The sequence below is a fragment of the Cololabis saira genome, chromosome 2 (genome assembly GCF_033807715.1).
Source record: "Cololabis saira isolate AMF1-May2022 chromosome 2, fColSai1.1, whole genome shotgun sequence".
NCBI lineage: Eukaryota > Metazoa > Chordata > Actinopteri > Beloniformes > Belonidae > Cololabis > Cololabis saira.
The window spans coordinates 45,052,358-45,073,914 of NC_084588.1; the positions used below are offsets into that span (position 1 = coordinate 45,052,358).

Below are 21,557 nucleotides of genomic sequence, written 5' to 3' on the forward strand. Positions count from 1 at the left end.
AACGAGGACAACCAACAATGAAGTGTTTCAGGTTTGCCTTTGAGTAATTCCTCTGGTAAACACATCTTAAAAGGGACAGATAAAAAAAACTAAACTGTCACACTTATTCAGAGCCCAGAACTGTCTTTGTATAGTAAACCTGTACGAGGCATTTGTGAATGTAGCTCTGCGTTATTTGTTTTATTTTGTGTTGCGTGAAAGTGTTTTGTACTGTATGTGATTAGTATGTGATGGTATTTATCTGTTTGTTCTTTAGCACTGACTGATGGCACTTTTTAATTTTGTTGTTATATAACAATGACTAATAAATAAAGATCTAATCTAATCTAATCGTACTCTGCTATAGTTTAATGCTTTTGTCACATATTTATTGTTCTTCCTTACAACTTTTGTTTAAAATCATGATTTGAGTCACTGCTCGACAGGACCAGCTGAAAATAGACATAAATAAAAATGATCATCGTGGAACGGAAATTGTGAGCTTCCAAATGTTTTTATAATGTACTGCAGATCTATGATTCAGCAACGGATGTAAGTTAACGTATTAGAGTTCCTGAGAGCATTTACCTTTCATATGGTTTCAGGATTATTTCATTTGTCGATTGAACAATAACAGATTGGCATAACAGGGCCCTCTGTGAACAGTCTGAGTAAATTAAAGTGGATTTCATTTTCTATTCATCGGGTCCAGTGTGACTGGTAAATAAAGGAGAAAATCTGAGGGAAATGCAGCACTAGGGAGCGGGTTAAAGAAAAAAAATAACTACATTAGAACATGCAGAGGCTGCCTCACTTCATACTGAGGCTGAAATTGGTTTTAAATTTTTAATATTGAGAATTCTGACTGGAAATGCTGGAGGTAACCGGTATTTCTTCTCCACTGAAACAACATCAGGGACAGTATGAATTCATTCAAAAATGGTTGTCATCCTCTTATTTTTTCTTTTTTTTTTTAAACAAACTATAATCTGGTATTCCAGAGGGCAGATCCTGTATTTGTGCAGCGGTGCTGATTTCTGCAAATCCCCACATGGCTTCCTGATAACGTCACATGGCTTCTCACACCATTTGAAATAAGTCTGAAAAAGGATTTAAAGTGCCATGTATGAGCGTACATAGATGGGTGCAATTTTTGTAACATGGAGGGAAGGCAAGGAGCAGCACTTCTGACCTTGAAATATGCTTTAACACGCTATGAATTCAGTGAAAGTTTGCAGAAAGGCGAAGCAGTACAGTAAAGGCATGCAAATAAGGGAAGGTGAGACTTTTTTTTTTAAGATTTTCTTTGGCTCTAGTGATTGTTATTGAAATTGGCTCAACCAGAAATTGAGGGACAGAGACGGGAGCAAAGGGTCACAAGCCCGGAGTCAGCCCTAGGCTGTAGCCAATGCATATCGGCGCCCGCTCAGAAATAAATAAAATAAAAAATCCCGGCTTATAGACCAATTAAATTCTTGCTGCAATGTTTGATGGAATATAGGGGTGTAACAATATATCGTGCCACGAAATTTCGCGATACAAAAACGTTGCGATACGTGTCGTGGAGGTGACAAACTGTAGCGCGATATTGGGTTATTAATATTAATATATTGTGTTTACTAGTAACATCCTATTGCTGCAGCGGGATCACGTGATGACCGCGCCTCGACCCGCGGACCAAAATCTTACTACACTCAGAAGAAACTAGTACCGTTTTGCGGTGCCGATCCCGGGACTCTCGGGGGGTTTTGAGCTTCAAACTTTTACTTATAAGGCGAGCATGAATCAATCTTTTTTATGATGTAAAGATTGTGTCGTACCCAAAGGTGGGAGCGGGATGAAACGATAGCGGGGTTCACCTTACGGCCTCAGGCTGGAGCATGTGAAGCTCTGAGCTCTGGCAGAAGATAAATAACAGTCGTGTTGCATTTTGAGTTTGGGACTTTTCATAGTTTATTTATTTATTTAATTTTAGTTGAAAAAAGTCATACACAAGAGAAAATATTCAGTTTTGTGGTAAAATATTTTTACTTGTATGAAACTGAAGATGCATAATGCAAACCTGACATTTACTTTTAGTTCAGTTTGTGGAAAATGGTTGGCCTGGCTTGCTCTTTAAAACTTAAACAGTTATAAAGCATTACAAACTGTAACAATAGGGCAAACGCACAGCATTATTTTGAATTATTTTTGTAATTTTTTTCCAGTCATATGTTCCTCATTCAAGGTTGTTAAAAAAATACTGCTATAATATCGTATCGTTATCGTGACCTCAATATCGTGTATCGTACCGTATCCTGAGATTACTATATCGTTACACCCCTAATGGAATATGATAATAACAGTGTTGATGATACATTAGCATATTTTCACTTCGCTCTTTAAATTCTAGCAACAAAAAGAAGGCAATAAGTCCACATATGGCCTCATCAACACTCAGCTGGATGTAAGAATACCTTCCCTTCAATTCAGCTGACTGAGGCGGCAGGCCTAATGCGTACCACCTGCCAGTCCCTAGTTTAAAGAAAAGATACGTGGAGCCACTGCCAGGCTGATACATAATTGAAGCTGTCCAGATATACACAACCACAGAGGCAGGTGACACCAGCCTCTCAGATGCACTGAATACGTAAATACGTTGACTCCTTTCCCAGTTCTTATCCAGCGAACAGATGCGGGTGCCACTACCAAGCTGTGATCTTGTTGAGCTGCTGCATTTTTTTGTGCCGTGTGATATTGGTGTCATTTTATGTGTGAACTTGTACTACACTCTTCAAATACTGCAGGAAAAATGAGTTCCTTTGGTCGATCATTTAATAAGGCGTTTTCATTATTGATAGGTAGTGACACTAATGTTTGAATAGATGCGTTACTGTTGAACACATAACCATCACATCCTTCATGATGTGTCCCACATTAGAGCTCTGGTCAGACATCGAGATTGATAATCTAACCTTCTGAAACAAACAATCTTAAAAACGGTGAATCAATCTGATAAACCAAACCCTGTTCTATTATAGGTTGGGTTGGTCCGACCAAACACTGGATGATGAATGAGGCTTTAAAGCAGACTCATCAGTCCTTACATGCCATCATTTTTAACTACATGGAAACCTGATTAAGTCTCTCTGGACCTCTGTCACATGATGTAACAAGAAACAAACAAACTGAATAAAGATGCTGTCATGAGGCAACACTTCCACCCCCATCTCATCTCGTAGTCCTTGTTCCCTTCCTCCCCCTCTGTCTCTTGCATGTCTTCACCTGACACTTGTCAGCCTCTTCCTTCTTTTTCCTCCCTGTACAGGACTGTCTCAGAAAATTTGAATATTGTGATAAAGTTCTTTATTTTCTGTAATGCAATTAAAAAGAACAAAAATGTCATATATTCTGGATTCATTACAAATCAACTGAAATATTGCAAGCCTTTTATTATTTTAATATTGCTGATTATGGTTTACAGTTTAAGATTAAGATTCCCAGAATATTCAATTTTTTTGAGATAGGATATTTGAGTTTTCTTAAGCTGTAAGCCATGATCAGCAATATTAAAATAATAAAAGGCTTGCAATATTTCAGTTGATTTGTAATGAATCAAGAATGTATGACATTTTTGCATTACAGAAAATAAAGGACTTTATCACAATATTCTAATTTTATGAAACAGTCCTGTACATTTTTTTATTTTTTTATTTTTTTTAGTGCGATTTTAATTTGTTGACTCCAAATCCTGCATTTGAGTGTCTTTCATTCAACAAAAATTTCACAGTAGATAATGATCCTTAATAATAATAATAAAAATAATAATAATAATACGTTTTTAGAGTGCACAATCATTAGCATGGCATTGACATAAACGATTTGGGGTCTAATATTTACATATTCTTTTTTGGGCTCTAGTGGCCCTTTATTGAGAACGCAGACTGGAAAGGGGTAGAGAGAGAGAACAGGGAAGACACGCAGCAAAGGTGCGCAGGCCGGGATTCGAACCTGCGACCGCTGCAGGAGGAGGACTGTAGCCTCAGTATATGGGCCGCTGCTTAACCCACTGCGCCACATTTACATATTCTTATCAAGGAAAGAAATATCACAGCAGTGAGTATTTGAGTATGAAAAAAGCTTTCTTCATACACACACTATGTGCATGTGAGCTGAGCACACGTGCACATGGCATTATTGCCCTGGTAAACTCTGAGGGCTGTCCCGAGGGAGGAGCAGGCTCCGTGTCCCTGGTGAGGATGTCATGTTGTGTGATGCTGCCCACAGGGACACAAACTCGCAGGAGACTCACGCAATCCTCGGCTCATTGATTTAAATGCCGTGGATGACACGATGAGCTAATGCAGTTCACCACACATTTTTCATCCTACGAAAACCCGTCTGTGAATATATCTAGAGGAGTCTGGGGTTGGATGGATTTGCTCAAGATAAAAGATCGGAGGACGAGGATGGCAGCCGGCGCGAGCATAGTTTTCTCAGTGACATAATCCATTCATATAGGCTCCTGACCCAGTTCTGTCACACGGGCCTCCGAAGCTGAATCACAGGGGCCTGCTGACACAACTCGAGTAGCAGAGCTCACGGAGACACTCCCGCCAAAATGGCTCAAGAAAAAATATGATGAAGTGCAGAGGTATCAAGTAACGAAGTACAAATACTTCGTTACCTTACTTAAGTAGAAATTCTGGTTATCTATACTTCACTGGAGTAATTATTTTTCAGACGACTTTTTACTTTTACTCCTTACATTTTCACACAATTATCTGTACTTTTTACTCCTTACATTTTAAAAACAGCCTCGTTACTCTATTTCATTTCGGCCTTTAAAAAAAAACTATCCAGTTAAATTGCTCCATCCGGATAGAGTGAATTTGGTTGTGGTTGTTTCAGATGTTCTTGTCCAGTTTTGTTCTTACATCCGTTGCCTCAGATTCCTGCAACTAAACTTGGATGTACATTCCAATAAAGGTTAGGATAAATGATAACATGCCTCTGAAGTTTGACTTTTTGCACCATTACAATACTTATAGGCAACTAGTCATCATATCTCCTGCTCTCTGAAACACATGTTAATGCTCAATAGTTCACATATATGGTTCTTTAATATATTTGCATTATACTAAGATGCATTCATTTTCAATGGCTTTTGTCCATAATGGCTTTTTTCCCCCTTACATTACTTTTACTTTTATACTTTAAGTAGTTTTGAAACCAGTACTTTTATACTTTTACTTGAGTAAAAAACTTGAGTTGAAACTGAGTATGAGTATTTTTAAACTCTAGTATCTATACTTCTACCTGAGTAATGAATGTGAATACTTTTGACACCTCTGATGAAGTGGGAACCAAACCTGTGTTTCGCTAGTGTTAAAACCGAACTGGTTGCAAAATGTGCAAATGATAAGGAAACATCTTGTGATCTGTCCATAATCAGTAGAGAATTTCTCTCCCCGATAGTAAGAAAACATGCAACGGGTTATTACAAAACATGACTTTTTTTTCAGTAGAATGACAGAAAGTATTATTTCTACTGGAGAGACTTTATAAAGCATTTATGGGATCTCCATGTATGAAAAGACTCCACTGCTGGTGAGGTTAAAACAAAGCCTCAGTATTTCATAAACGCTATTGATACTGTGAAAAGGGTTGGTCTACTGCGGTGCAAAGAGTCCCAGTGGAGCTATAGATAACCCTGGGTAGAAAGTATGTACTTATATAACACATTTCAAACCTCACCCGAGCTCTACGAAGTGTGTTAACAGGTGTTTCACTTGCAATCATTCGCACAAACGCTCATATCGTGCGTCTGATTCACATGTGTATACGTCCATTTTGTAGGCAGTGTATGTTTGCTTTTTTCTCTGTGATCAGGCATCAGCATATCCGCATGTGGTCATGTGGGATTCAGTGCCTTGCCCAAGGACACTTTGACAGGTGGAGGAGCTGTGGATCAAAGCGCCAACTTTCCAGTTGAAGAACAATCTACTATACCCACTGAACATGTTCTGTGAAAGAAATGCCCCGGCGCTGAGTTACATTATAAAAATTCAATCAAAATATTCTGCGGAGTGAAGATGCTTTAGCCGTCTGAAGATGAGTTAATGGGCTGCTGAGGAACTCGTCCTTTAATGACATGCTCCAGAGACCACCGCCAGAGGATGTACAGCGTGTACTGTAGAATGCTAGCGCTACTAATTGTCCTCTTCTTGACGCACCCTTTCACTTCCAGAATCCAGGCAACTCTTTTTCACCCTGAAGTCACACCTTTTTGTTTATGTTCTGGTAAGATTTGTAGAGCCGATTTCAGGAATCCCCCTCGGCTATTTGTCGGTAATAAAAATCTAGGCGTGAAGGCTTGAATTTGTGTTTCTGATAAAATCAATAGCTGTACTTAGACAGGTATATGTGAACACCCAGCGGCAGAATATTCAGACCTTTTAAAACATTTATTGTGTAGGCATTGATGAAGCGGTGAATGAAGGCGTGAGATCAGCTGGAGCCAGTCATCCATTCTCACATCCATTCTCCCACGTCTTTTCTCCGTCTCTTATTTAATCCTCCGTTTCTCTTCCTTCCTTCCTTCCTCTTCCAGCCGCTGTTCCCCTACTCCTCTCGCACATTCAGAGATTCTAACAGAGATGCCAAATTTAGCAGCATCCACTTCTGCACCAGCGCTGGCACCAAAGGCCTCGGAGCAGGAAGCAGAGGATTCATCACAGACTTGATTAAGTAATGCACAAGCTCGCGGGCGCGTACACAAAATCCACACACAGATGGACGCATACTTCTTTTGTATTCTCATTCACGTCTTCTTACTTACTTGTATGACTGGACGCCTGAATAAATGTGCACACACAAACATGCCTGCGCCCACGTACGTGCAGAACAGCACACACCGAGAAAAGCGGGACATTCTGGCCCGCCTCCTTCAGGGTGTCTGTCAGCCGCTCTGCCAGTTTTATGTGCCCTCTTATGTAAACAGGTCACTCTGAGTTACTTCCATTTGTCTGAATGAGAGAGACAAGCGGAAGCCAGAAATGGCTCGTATATCCTGCACCGCCTCATCACGACATACAGTACGAGCGTGAACGCGGCAAGCGTCCGTGTTTCCACTTACGGCCACTATATAAAACAAATGCAGCTTCGCATGCAGATGCAATTCCCATTTGCGTATTTTTTATAGAGCCTCTTTACAGTTTTATCTCACTTACCAATTCTGAAAGAGAAAAACCTGAGGGTGTTTGGCAAGTATGATTGGGAGGACTTGAAACACTGCACTGATAAGAGTTGGAAAAATAAATCCAAGGACTAATCTTACTTAATCAGTGTAAAAAAAAAACTGAAAAATCTGAGGAAATGTGAACCAGCAACACTTTCTCCTCAATCCTTGAAACCGAGTTGAACCCAGTTAACTCCACGGGGCTCCAGCACTACTTTTCAACCAGTACTGTTCTGGAAAATGATTATTTGCGACTGATCTTTGCAGACTCACTACATCTGTTGAATTCATCGCTCACATTTGCATAAAAGCACTCGTGTCTCTTCTGTGGCCACCATTCTGTCGTACTCGGGATTTGTTTCTTTTAAAACTCTTACAAAGTTAAATGCTAAATATATGCACGTATCTGTCTGTGTTAAAGCTTATGCAAACTGTGACATCAACACACAGATGTAACGTTTCTCTCCTCTCTGCAGGCTTCTGTGGTGCCACTGCTGAGAGAAATGCACTACCACATGTTTGGTATAGCAGAGGAAAAGGAAAAATAAGCAAGTACTCAACTCAAAGACGAACAAGGTCTTTTTTGTTCACAGCTTTCGACGAAAAATCTCCCATAATCTGTCCCCAAAATCTGGATTATGTGGGAATCCCTGTGCTCTTGGCGTTTAGTGATCAGAGTAGAAACAGCCCTACTGCCTACTGTTTGTCCATTTTCCAAGTGCAACAATCATGTCTCGTGATGTCTCATAGTTACGACGATTCAAAGGTGTGCACTAAGCTGAAAGTGACACCGTGTGCAGTAACGAGGCTTCTGGTGAATGCTGCCGTGGGCAACAATGATGTCGCGCATAAGCTAAGCTTAAAACGGCAGAAGTGGATTATGAGGTGTTTTATAACGCAGTGGAGAGGATGGACAGACAGAAATACAGTATAGCAAGCGAGAAAAGAGGAAGGGAAGAAGGAAGGAAGGAAGGAAGGAAATGAGCCTGAAAGAAAGAAAGAAAGAAAGAAAGAAAGAAAGAAAGAAAGAAAGAAAGAAAGAAAGAAAGAAAGAAAGAAAGAAAGAAAGAAAGAAAGAAAGAAAGAAAGAAAGAAAGAAAGAAAGAAAGAAAGAAAGAAGGATAAATTCCCGTTGATGACGTTTTTGTGTAACAAACATGGCGGATCTGAGAGCGAGATAGATTTATAATTGAAAAGGTTACAAAGTTGAATTGGTATTTTTTTTACCGTCATTTTTATCGTTATCGGGATAAATGCCAGAAATTATCGTGATACATTTTTTAGTCCATACCGCCCATCCCAAACATACAGACAGACAGACATACACGGATAATATGATGAAACGAAAATTGCATCAGTCACCGGTACGAAGGACTAAAGTCTCCTCTTAAATCTGCAATGTTGTCTTTCTTTTATTTAGAGTAAAACAGATAAGGCTGTTTACAGCGGGCGTGCTCGCCCTTCATCATGATGTGCTTTATCTGTTGTCAAACCCACTTCGGTTGAGTCTGTCCACAACCAGCCCAACTCCAACCAGCGAGAAATGAGCACTATGTTAAATAAAGTGCACGTATGAGGAGCGTGGCAGTCCCGTCCTCCCCCTCCACTAATGTTGCTGTGAGTGGAGCAACATTAGTGGAGGGGGAGGTGATGTACTGACAGGAAGACTCGGGAGGATGCAGAGCAGCAGGAGAGACTCCAGGCTCCAGGAGCAGGAGAGAGCTTTAGATGCGACTTGAGTGCAACTACGATTCTTATCTTTTCTTGGTAACGCGGACATCCTCGGGGAAAGTGCACGAGCACACGCATTCACATACGTGCGACTTAAGCCCAAAGCGACAACAGTCAGTGACACCAATGGTGGTCACATGTCCGGCTGCACCGACTCAGATACGTGCACATAAAACGCGCGCAGCCACGACTGCTCTCACTGTGTCCTTTTCATCCCTGATTGACTTTTATGTCTGAATTATCATATTAATGCAAAGCAGGGAGATGTTAACAGATGGCATACCGCACGATGCAACTGGGCCTTCCCGTAAAAGCTTTGCAGTTACTTAAGGGAGAAAGAAATAATCCTGCAGTGTAGATCTTCTCTACTTTTTACTGCACTCCACCGTCGCTAGTTTCATAATCAGTAGTAGAAGCTACAAAGCTAAAAGTAGGAACATACTAAAATAACTAAAACATTATATATAAGGACCATGTGGGGGTAGAGATAACAAGCAGCAGATGGTTGATATAACTTTTAAAATTGTAATTTTACAAAAATGTTCAAGCTGGCATTACAATCACCATGGTTACGACGAGTTAAGGACCCAGTAGAGACGCAGCCGCCCTGAAAGTCGTTGACATGATTCCTGGCATTGCAGTCCACATAAGGAAGTGTCCTTGGGCAAGACACTCAATCCCACACTGCCTCCGATGCAATGTGGGAATTTATTAGCATGTTTGTGTGTGAATCGAAAAAGAAACGTCAATAGAAATCTGCAGGAATGTCCAACATGTATATGTGGAAGTGTGAATTACAGTGTAAAAAGTGCTTGGGGAGGTCAAGAAGAAGAGGAAAGCTCTGCGTCAATGCAGTTCATTTACCACACGCCTGAACTCATCACAATCAGTTCCTTTGTTCCTTTGTGCTGTTGAATATGAATATGATCTCTGACACTCTGAATATGGAATGACTTCATTAAGTTATCTTGTTCGGTATGTGCATGAAATTTTGTCATGACTAGGGTGTGAATTCTTGAGTTGTGGCCAAAAAACGCGTTGTGAGGTCAAAATGACTTTGAACTATGACCACGTCTGTGCCAAACTGAGAGAAGAAAGAAAAGAAAAGACATCAAAAAGGTACCACCTTTAGAAAAGCAGTCAAAATGATATAAAGGTTAACTTGTGACGGTAGTGGTTTTCATCGCCATGGAGACGCAGGAATGCTTTAGCATCAAATCAAACAACAGTGGTAGCGTCAAAGATCCTCTATACAGAAGATAGCGCATTACCGTTACAGCGCATTACCGTTACTGCCAATGGTATGAAACGGTAACCACTTCCTGTCTCCTAAGTGGGCGTGGTCGCCCCTCTCCCCACATCGTTTTGGAACATACAACACTAGATACAGTACAACTTTCTTCCAAAAAGACTTAAATAATAAAAATAACACCATTATTAAGCAAAGAAGCAAGTTTTATTTTAGTTTTAAACTTCATTTTATCCGATGGGAAAACGATGAGAGCCAAATCTCGCGAGAGTGCGTTGCTCAGACAGAGACAGGTCTCAAACAAAGTTCATTTTCTCCTAATCTGTCGGTCTGAAAATTGCCATTTTGGTGTCAGAATGTTCAGAAGGTTTGTGGCTTTTGAAAAATGGGTCCCATATTTACTTAGGTTACTATGGGGCGAAGGAATTGGTAATAATCTGTGCTCACGTTCACTTTTCCCATAGGACTCAATAGACTCAGGACCTACTTCCTGTCTCCTAAAGGGGCGTGGCAGTCACGTGACACAGATACAGGAAACCCAACCGTAGTGGGCTGTCTCGTTTATTGAACGTCTCTGGTAGCGTATGCAAGACCCTCTAATGAGACGCAAATCAAAATATGAAAAAGGTTTTTGAGATCCTAATATCCTCATTGCAGATCAAAAACATATACAAAGTTTAAAAAAAAAAAAAGTGTTTCAGAGAAACAAAGCCTTAAACGACTGACGGTATCGGTTCGGTGAGATAAACTTAGTTACCTTGTATATTATTGTCATTCAATGTTACAGCGTAAAAAAAAAACATGTTTTTAAAGACACAAATTGAGTGAAGCTTCAGAACAAAACCCCGACCGAGGGTGACACCCCGCTGACTCCCCGAGTGCAAACAAGTAAACCCAAACACGTTCGCGTGGAACTACTTCAACATTCATTTACAAGTCAGGCCCCATTGATTTTGCTCTGCATTCCACCTCCGCGCCGCGTTCCCTGCAGAGTTTGATCGAGAAGCTGGCAAACCTCAAAGACAACCTCCAGGAAGCCTTGGCCGCCATCGCGGAGGTGAGACCGAGAAAGCGGGTGAAGTTAAAGCACATGACAAAACGGGAAGCGTCTCTCTCTGTGGCAACAAAAACAAATCTGAGATTCAAGACTTTGGTCTCTTCGAGGAAAAAGGGGGATGAAATATGGCTTTCGTTTTGAAGCTTATGTTTAAATTTAGTTCAACATGATAGTTTTACATACTTTTAAGGTGCGTGAAGATAAGAGAACCGCGCTATTTCGTTTCATGCAAGAGTTGTCACTTCGGTCATGTGCAAAATTTGCTTCTTATCGATTTGGCCAACACAATAAAGAGAAATTTCATTATGCATTAACCAAGTAATATAATTGAACACTGTGTATATCACAAGAAGGACAGACAAAAAATATGCACAATTTACTGCACAGTATAGTGCACGTGTTTGCAGCTGCTGCTGTGTGTCCACTATAATAATATATCTTAGGAGAAGACTTCCAACACTGACTCACCATTAGCATCCTGCTACTGACTACTGGAGGTGCTGCTTCAAAAAGCTCCGCAGCTGTAGTGGGTTTAAATCAATAGCAAACATCTCCGCCTTCTCCCCTGCACGGTTAATTCACCCACTAAACCGTAAACCATTTTAAGCCTCACATGCCCATGAAATCACTTTCCGTATGACTCCCCGCGAGAGCTCCTGGACTTCACAGGCGAAGCCAGAAAAAAGCCCAACATCTCACCTGCTTCTGACCGTCGCCTTTGAGCTGCTACTTATGGTGATTAATAGAAGTTTCTTTTTCTTTCACGGGGATCGATGGCGCACAGGCAGGAAATCGAGACAGGCAGCAGAGCTGACCACAGGGAGAGACGCGGCCAAGGAACTAAAGTGCGGCACCGACCAACGATCGGCACACGGCAGAGTAACACTGACAGAGTTAACTGTTAATTCACTAACAGGTAACTCATATTCCAGCTGGGATCAGCCTTGCCAGGAAGCAGGAAGTTTGGAAAATCAATTTAGATAGTTTTAACTATGTGTCCAACCCTCAAACACACACACACACACACACACATGTGTGACATTGAAAATGAGTTCCATTTTGTATTTTATTGTCCTCTGTATCATGAGCTGCGTCAAAAATTATTTGATAAGTGTAAGAATTTGGATTTGATGTGGGTAAGCGATGCTGAGAGACTCAAATGGATTTTTGATCATAAAGTATTTGCACTTGCTGACTATTTGGAGAAAGCGTGGGATAGGCGAAGAAAAGTAACATATATGTAAAAATATCCATTCTGGTTTTTGATTTATTTATTTATTTATTTTTGTTTTTCCGGTGTACATTGTGCAGCTCCCAATTAAGTGCGTGTGATATTGTGTATTGATGATTTTCTGTTTCTGGTGTCTTAGAATCCTGTAAGGCAGTGGTTCCCAACCTTTTTTCCTTGTTCCCCCCCTACTTGTGTCTAAGACCAGCCGGGCCCCCCGACCCGTACGTACTAGCACCAAAATAGTCTTTAATTGATAAAAATGAACATTAATTATGTTTTTTTGATACATTTCTCTTTGGTTTACTCTGTATACATATGACTTTGTTTTTCTCCAATGTCACCAATGTATAAAATACGCACAAAACGACATAAAAGGACATAAAATATTTCTGAAAAATGTCTCCTAATATGAGACCAACATTTTTAAACATTTTTCCTTTAACAACCTGTCGGAGTAGATTAAATGTTGAGTAATGATATAATAATAAGGAATGAAACAATTTCCTGTGTTTGTCACCAGTGTATAAAAAACACAAAAGATATTCAAGACATTCATAAATTATTCCTAACAATGTCTTATGAATGACTCATTCGCAAATATAATTTTTACAACTGCATAATTTCAAAGCAGACAAAGTTTTGCCCCCCCCAGAGATCTCAGGCGCCCCCCCAGGGGGGGCCCGGACCCCAGGTTGGGAGACACTGCTGTAAGGGATGGGTCTTCGGACATGACACAAAAATAAAATTCATTCATTCATTCATTCATTCATTCATTCATTCATTCATTCATTCATTCATTCTCTCTCACACACACACACACACACACACACACACACACACACACACACACACACACACACACACACACACACACACACACACACACACACACACACACACACACACACACACACACACACACACACACACACACACACACACACACACATGCCTGTGCAGCTTGACTCACCTTCCATTGCATACTTCATGTCCAGGGCGAAGAGGCTCCACGTGATCTCTGCACTGATCTTGCCCACACTCACCTCCTGTGGAAACCTGGTGGGATTGGAAAAGATTCCAGTCAGGCTCATTTCCGTATTAGGCCACGGTAGAGTGGACGGCCTGATGGCTCGGACCAGTCTGGGTCTCTGGTAAATGACCTAAGAGGATGTGGTCGGCCCATTTCCTAATCAATCCCCCTGCCGTTTCCTTAACTTAGCCGAATTGGTGCGGAATTGAGACGCACGCCTCAAGATGAGAAAAAAGTGTAGGAGGAAATGGCAACGCTGAGGAGAGACAACGGAGGGTGGCAACCTATTTGGCAAGTAATGTGTTGTCTCAAATGCTTATGGATTTTCAGTCAAAGCCTGAACGTGAGGTGTCAGCGGTTTAATTATTTGTATCTCTGTGCACTGATGGGAGGAAATGTATAAATGACAAGGGGGTGGCCCGAAAAAAGGTTTATTTATCTGGAAATGTTTCACTTTGACCCGAGACTGCTCCGTTCTTCCCAGTTAGAGTGAGCAGGAGTCTCCAGCCCAAGTGTTCATGTCTGGATGGATGATCAAAAGCTTTTCAGTGTTTTTAACTTTTAAAAACCAGTCCAGGATACAGTTTTATATCTCCAGTCATGGAATAAACTCAGTAGGTTATTTTAGAGTAGGCCTGTGTTGAAAAAAATCGATTTTCTGATTCTAAATCATCATATTAATTCCTAAAAATCGATTCTTATGTCTAAAGATCGATTTTTTTTTTTTTTTTCATCCCAGTAGTCGACAGACACACAGTTTGTCATGACGCTTCTGAAAAATGCCAGGTGCTTCATGGCAATATGTGTGCGTGGTGACAGAATAAATTAGATAAGCTAAAATGATTTGTTTACTGCATGAACTGTTGCAATTTCTTTCTTTTTTGCACTTTAAATGGATATTGAAAGTTATTTATTTCTTAGTTATTTCACAATAATTATTGTGAAATTATTATTTCACTGGTTATTTTACAGTCATATAATTCAGGTAACAGCTCAAAAAACATTTTAAATAACATTAAGCCAAATCAATATCGAATCGGATCGAATCGAATCATGATAATCGATTCTGAATATTAAGAATCGGAATCGAATCGATTCTCGACATTTCGATTCTTGACCCAGCCCTATTTTAGAGTCTCAAAAATTCCTGGAGGTTTGAGACTCAGGTTAATATTCTCAGGGGATCGACAGCTCTTTCCCTCCAGCTGCTGAACCTGCTGTTTTAAAACAAGCCACTCATGAGCTTCTCCTAACAAACAGAGTTGTTGTTGCTCTGAAACTTGACCAAGACGTAGAAATATCAAGCATGAATATTATACAGTAAATCTGTCATCTATCAATGTAGGAGAGAGCGAGAACGCTTGTGGCATAAATAGAGTCTTAATAAATATCGTAAATCAGCGAGAATGGGGAAAACAAAAAAGAAAAAAAGAGGCGGAGTACATATGAGGAACGCAGAACATACATCATCTTATTTTATGGCAAGCAACAATCCTCTTTCTTTAGATGATGAATTTTGATTATTTATTCAAACACATCATTTACATGGTCATTTCCTCTCCCATAATTCCATTCCCACGAGCGAAAGCTCTTCCCCTCAAACAAATGTCTTATCTGTTATGTAATCCAACAGCAGTTCACTGCCTTTTTATCTGCCCACACTACGGCTCAGCGTTTGTCACCGCTTACTACTTTTGCTGCTTCACTGGCCACTTGCACATCGCAAAAAAAAAAACACTGACAAAAAAAACAAAACACTGACAGAACTTGTCAGAAGCCAATTTACATTTTCCATCTTTAACTGATCACATGATCCTAAAAAAGGGTGAACAGTAAAAATATCATTATTGCTACGGAAAGGGCAATCATATCTAATGGGACATTTACAGTATGAGGTGAAAAAGTAAATGTGGATGGTTATTAGAGCGCAGGTCCACAGGTCTTCCCTTCTTTAGGAGCCGTCAAAGTGGATCATTGTGTTCTGCGCATTGATTTGGCGAAGGTCTCTTTCTTTTTTAACATCAAATGCCCTTCCTCTTGCATTCCTCCATATTTATCCCAAGATTGGGACTTGGGCTATGAGGACATTGGCTTGTGACCTTTAGTGGTTGGGATTGAGGGTCTGTGGAGTCGTCTTTGTCGCGTTTTCGTCAGAATGCTAAACAAAATCTACACACGCAAGCGTGAAACAAAGCATATGTGTATGGTTTGTGATCAGCACGCTCGCTGAGAGGAAAGTACTTTAGAGGGTCGCCATGGCAACCCAGAAGATCATCAGCTTCTCTTTCCCCCCTCTGGAAGAACTGTACCGTTCCCAGCTCCCTCAGAAAGACCTACAGCTTTATAAACGACCCCCCTCACCTCAGTGTTTCCACCGCCGCCCTGAGGTGGAGGATTCTGGACTATTTTACACAGACATATAGCTTCATGGACATAAATACAGATTGTGCAATATCAGTATAAAAAAAAATATGTTGTGTGTGGTGCAATGTGTTTTATTGTTTATTTATAAAAAAAAAATCCCTTTCTTAAACAAGAAGCACTTTTTATGAATAGCACTTTTCATAGACGTTTTTGTTTATAAGATAATCTATAACACTTTTATGGTTGTTTGCACTGAAAGGATTTTAAGATTTTAGTCTAGGCTAAATTTGAACATGCGTTAAAGCAGATTTGGTGAAAAGTATTCAGAGTAAAGTTAAGGATGACGTACTGGTTAATGACTGGGGTGTAGGCTGTACGGTCCTCGTCGATTACTGACACCATGAGAGTGATGAGTTTTGGCCAGAAGTCCAGGTTCTTTATGGATGGACCTTGTTCCTCTCTGGGAAGATCCTGCTTCCGGCTCTGTGGAGGAAGAAAGTCAGATGGCGAGGATGAGTGTGTATCATACCAAGATTCAAATGAAAGGAAAAGTAAAAGTGGGATGTTTACTACTCATTCAATTTGTATATACAGTTAAACTGTCAAGCAAAAGTACAAGAATCGATGCAAAGGGATGGTTGGATGTCTGCACTATGACATCAGTAACATTAAAACACTTTAAATTAAGAGTTATTACCAAATATAATTCTACATTATATTACAAAAGATTCAAATTCTCATAATCTCAACTACTGTATTTTAACTATCTTGCCCAGAAATTCTGTCCTAGCATTTGGGCTGGTCGCGGGAACCAAATAACGGCACACCACGGCCACCGCGGTTATGACTTCATTACAAAAACAACTTGCAATCAATAAAAACTGAAATCTTTTATTGGATAATTATACAGAAAAAAGAGCATATAACAATAGGTTTTAGTTTTTTTGTGGAGATTTGGGGTATTTTTTTGCTTCTTTAATCTTTACCAGGGTATTAAAAAAAAAGAAAACCACCAAAACCCTACCAAGCATGCACTTTGCTTATTATATTTCACTTATTATTCTGTAGGGTTTTGAATTCAATGACAATTAAGAAAAACACTCTCTTTTGTGATTTTGTGCACTGTCTGTGAAACTGTCTGTACTGATATTAGTCTTACTCGCTGCCTTTTTGTTAACGTATCCCTGAATGACGCCTACATAAGGAAAAAAGGCAGCTTTAACTATGAGTGAGATGGACTCATATTTGTTTTCTGCCTAAAACAAATACAGTACAACTTCAGGGACTTTCCTGACAATGGATTCACTTTACGTTTTATAGCCACTTATGGGATAATGGATGGACTGATGGATGGTGAGTTACGGCGTAGCAGCTGTTAGACGAAGAACGACATGTTGCACACCGCAGGTTCTTCAGCAGAGCAACCAAATCTCTCACGCAGGCCTGCTGTGATACAGGAAAATACCGTATAGTGCTGCATTGAGCACAAAACACAGGTGATAACTGTAAAGTGGAAAAAAATATTCAGACTGTCTCAAGATGAGTTTACTTGGCGGAAATGACAAATAACCCACGGAGCTGCTGAATCACTGAAGTACTTTAAAGTGAAGCACTTTAATTTATCGAAGTGGTTTAGTGTACACAATAACCCAAGGTGCATCACTGAAAAAAAGGTCTGTAATCAAATCAACCAACTCTGAAATCTTCAGGATGACTCCTTTTCACTGAATCGTAGAGGCGTCTTTGGGAATGTGGTAGGGCTGGGCGATATATCGAGATTTTAATATATATCGATATATTTTCAAACACGATATGGTACGAGACAATATCGTTTATATCGATTTAAAAAAAAAAAAAATACATTTTTTTTTATGATTTTGATATAGCTTATTTTGTGACAAATTGACTTGAATGTTTTATTTGAGATTTGCACAAATGTTTTGTTATTTGCACAACTGTCAAACTCAGTGGAAAAGTCTGCCTGTTACTGTCTACATTGTATTAATTACAGTGTATTTTAATTTAATTGTTATGCAGGAAAGGGATATTTGTCTTATTTTATTCAAGAAGCATTTTTATTCTATATATGCAGGCAGTTTATTTTTATTTCATTTGTTTTATACATTTTGATATTGTGCAGACCTCTGTTAAAGGAGCTTGAGGCTCCTTTTAAGAAATGAGACTCTCTATCGCCACCCTTCACCAAAACGGCCGTTGGGGGTACTGCAGCCAACAGTGAAGCCGGCACAGGAGAACGGGGAGAACGTGCATGCAGCGTCATGTGACGTCACATCCGCAGCCCAGCGCGGGAAAATCGGGACCGACTTGCATTACATTTTGCAAATAAAAAAAACAGCCTCAAGCTCCTTTAACAAAGGTACCTGTGTGACATTTGGCACGAGGCTTTGTATTAAAACTGACTGTTTTTTTAAGGGTTTGCCTCAGAAAAAAATGATGCTAACAGAGATGCTATGCTATAATGCTTTGGGGGAAACCCCAAATAAGGCACAGAAAAAATATCGAGATATATATCGAGTATCGCCATTTAGCTAGAAAATATCGAGATATGACTTTTGGTCCATATCACCCAGCCCTAGAATGTGGGTATTTTGTTATGTGCATTTGTCTGTTGGAAATATCTCTGCCACAATGTTGAAGCGAAATGTGTTGAATCCAAAACCTCTCACTGACAGTGCCATCTGTTTATCACACAGGGAGTGTCACCGGACTGCTCGGCAGTTAGCGGGTGACCATCCCCGGTCGCCCCGTCTGCCGTGAGGAGCCTCCCCAAAGCATGGGCCAGAAGACTCGCTCTACACAGATAAAAACACGGAGCCTGGCTCAGACTCGCCCACGGAAAAATCTGCATTGTATACAAAGTGCTTTGCAGTAATACGACCCTACAGTGAAATACAGTATATGCAACCTGTGGCTGTAGAATGTGGGGACATGCTGTACCCTCCCACGAGGATGCAAAAAGACAGACTGGTGCAAAATATACCCCTGGTTAAAGAAAGATTCCTCTAAAAATGAAACATGATCTAATCAATTATTGAATGTTTTGGGTTTTAGGTTTATGTATTTAACAAGCCTCAGAGGAGCATACAACAGACGCTGAAATATGTGCTTTAATACTTGATACGGGCTTTAGATTTTAATCACCCTACACGTATAAACTAAGATCTGGATTCGTGCTTTAAATATAAGGAGAAGGGCGTGTTGTGTCTTTGCATTTGAAAGAACTCTCAAGAACAAGAAAACGCAGCTTAAAGCTGATTCTGCCACACTGTATTATGTCAACCCACGGTTCACCACTCACTAATCACTAGCTTAAAGTCTATCATCGTGTCTGTGAACGTGAAGAGATTGCACTGCGGTCCATGTCAGGTCCATTTCTGTGGATTATGTTGAAAAAAAGATCCTCTGATAGCATGTTTTCAAGATGAATGTTGTTCTAGGAAAATAGGAAAATGACTGTCGGTCCCCTAGCCTGTCCCTGCCTGCGTGACCACTCTCTCTCTCTCACAAATAGAGTCCTGATAACCCTCGCATTCTAGGCCATTTCCACATTTATGATCATAATATACCACAGTACCACAGCAGGGCTCCATGCAAATGACTCATCCAGGAGCACCCGAGAGCAACCAGTCAAAACAACCAAGATGCCTTGCAGAAGTGTTAGTAGCACCTTGGATCAACAAGCTTTTACTGCAAAGCAATTAACTCTCACTCCTGCTCCCCTGCAGGACACTTTTATTTACACGTATTAGGTGTCACTCTGCCTACATCACATGCTCCATCCCTCTGGTTGATTGTATTCGAAGGCATCCAGGGGCAGGTTTGTGCTGCATCTTTGGAAATCCAGAGGACCAAGACTAATTCTAAGGGAAGAACGCCGGCTGCACAATGCAAGACATGAAGGATAATGGATGAGAGGCAAAACCATGTTGGTCAGTGTGATCATAAAGCCACAGGTAGTGACAGGTAGTGATACTGATTTACTTCATCAATAAAACCACCCACACCACTGACAGGTTATCAAGTCAAAAGAAGATGAGTAACTCAGTCCTGATCAAGGCTCCAGAAATGTCATCTATTCTGCCCACTAACCCATATTTTGTAGTGATTCTCAGTTAAAAGTCTTTGCTACAAACGGCATATTTCATCAAGGAGAGATAGATTTTACTCGCTCCATCTTGGAAGATGCATTCATGCTAACATACAGACATGAATTATAAAAAGAAATGGCTCTGCGAGAGGTGGATCAGCTATGCAAAGCCCGTCTGTGTGTGTAGGCATAATGTACGTACATGAAGGATACAAAGGGTGTGCCTTCCCATCCTAATTGAATGCAGTGTGCATCTCACCAAATTGTAGCAGAGAAGCCCCTCGCGTCATTAGTATTCTCTTCAAGTAGACACACATGCATTGTCAAAGGTGATTGAGCAGCCTGCTGTCTTCACACAGCCAACCAAAACACCCCATGGGCTTCGCTCTGGGTTTTAGCAGCAAGTGAATGTGGCACTGAAATATGAGTCCAGCAATATGGTTCCACTACTTTGGGAGGAAGGTGGCACCAGCAGAAATATTTTTTACCAGCATATAACTCTGCAAGGTGTTGTAGCTGGTGATTTATGTGCATGCTAGCAGATTCAACCCCCCGTGTGCACGGGTAATCAGCATTAGCGGAGTGGGCGATGCATCGCTTTTCACAATGTGGTACAAATTACCGACTCTACAACTGAAGGATGCTCTCAGAGAATATAATCAAATCCCCGAGACGATGAGCTGCGGAGAGAACTGGAACTGCTGCAGTGCATTTAAGATTGCAGTGGACACATGCTGCATGTTTGTTTGGAAGTTAGTGAACCCACACTGATTTTCTCCAATTTGTATTTACAGGTTTCAATTGGAATTAAAAAGGAACTTGGTCAAACATATGAAAAATGTGGACTTAATGACCAGCAAATGTACTGGACCAGCAGAGGCGTTGCCTCCAACGCTAAATTTGATACTCTTTTGCAACAATAACGACAATTAAAACATTCGTTGCAGATATTTATGGTCCATCATCGCTCTGTGCAACAGCTCCTTCATGTGAACGGCTCACTGGTTCAGTCATTGTCTTGTTGCGTGACCTATTTTCTCTTCATATGCAGCTCATATATATAGACCTTGAGGCATTTTACATCGTTTGCTCGTACTATTCTGAATTCATTGCTTCAATAATGATGCCACTTTGATACTACAAAGACGATGTTTTACAGGTGGGATGAGGCTCTTATAGTGAAATGTAGTGCTTGTTGAATTTAATTTCAAAATAACCCCATATTTCAGGTCATAATTATCCAAAAATGTACGCAAGTTTGAAAGGCTTCACAATTAAGTGGAGATGAGTTCTGGCTTCTTTATGGTTCCTTTAACAAAAAAAAACAAAAGAAAAACAGGCGTAGTAGGTGCCCAGTTGTGTGTGTTTATTTACTGTTAACCTGCATCCTGTATTTTCTTCAAACGACAGTTGTAGAGGGGAAATAATCAGTGCTGCTCTGCAATCTTTCAAATTGGATGAACCAAAGGAAAATTATAGTTGTTTCTTCCTTTTTTGCACTCTTTCTTTCACACTCCCCTTTATCTCGGTTTGCACAGGCTCGCCTTTACTGTGAGGATTTAAGAAACTGTTAAGCTGAATTCCCCCTG

At 40.4% G+C, this 21,557-nt stretch overlaps 1 protein-coding gene across 2 annotated transcripts in view; it reads right to left on the reverse strand.

The window, feature by feature from the left end:
- The window catches only part of LOC133464384 (protein unc-13 homolog C), a 149,747-nt gene that overhangs the window by 50,522 nt on the left and 77,668 nt on the right, over positions 1-21,557 (reverse strand). For both annotated transcript variants that reach the window (XM_061746318.1, XM_061746309.1), the window contains exons 16-17: positions 16,210-16,343; positions 13,437-13,522 (exon numbers count right to left, since the gene is read on the reverse strand). In XM_061746318.1, the coding sequence (XP_061602302.1) occupies positions 13,437-13,522; positions 16,210-16,343 (220 nt within the window). The remainder of the gene's footprint in view (positions 1-13,436; positions 13,523-16,209; positions 16,344-21,557) is intronic.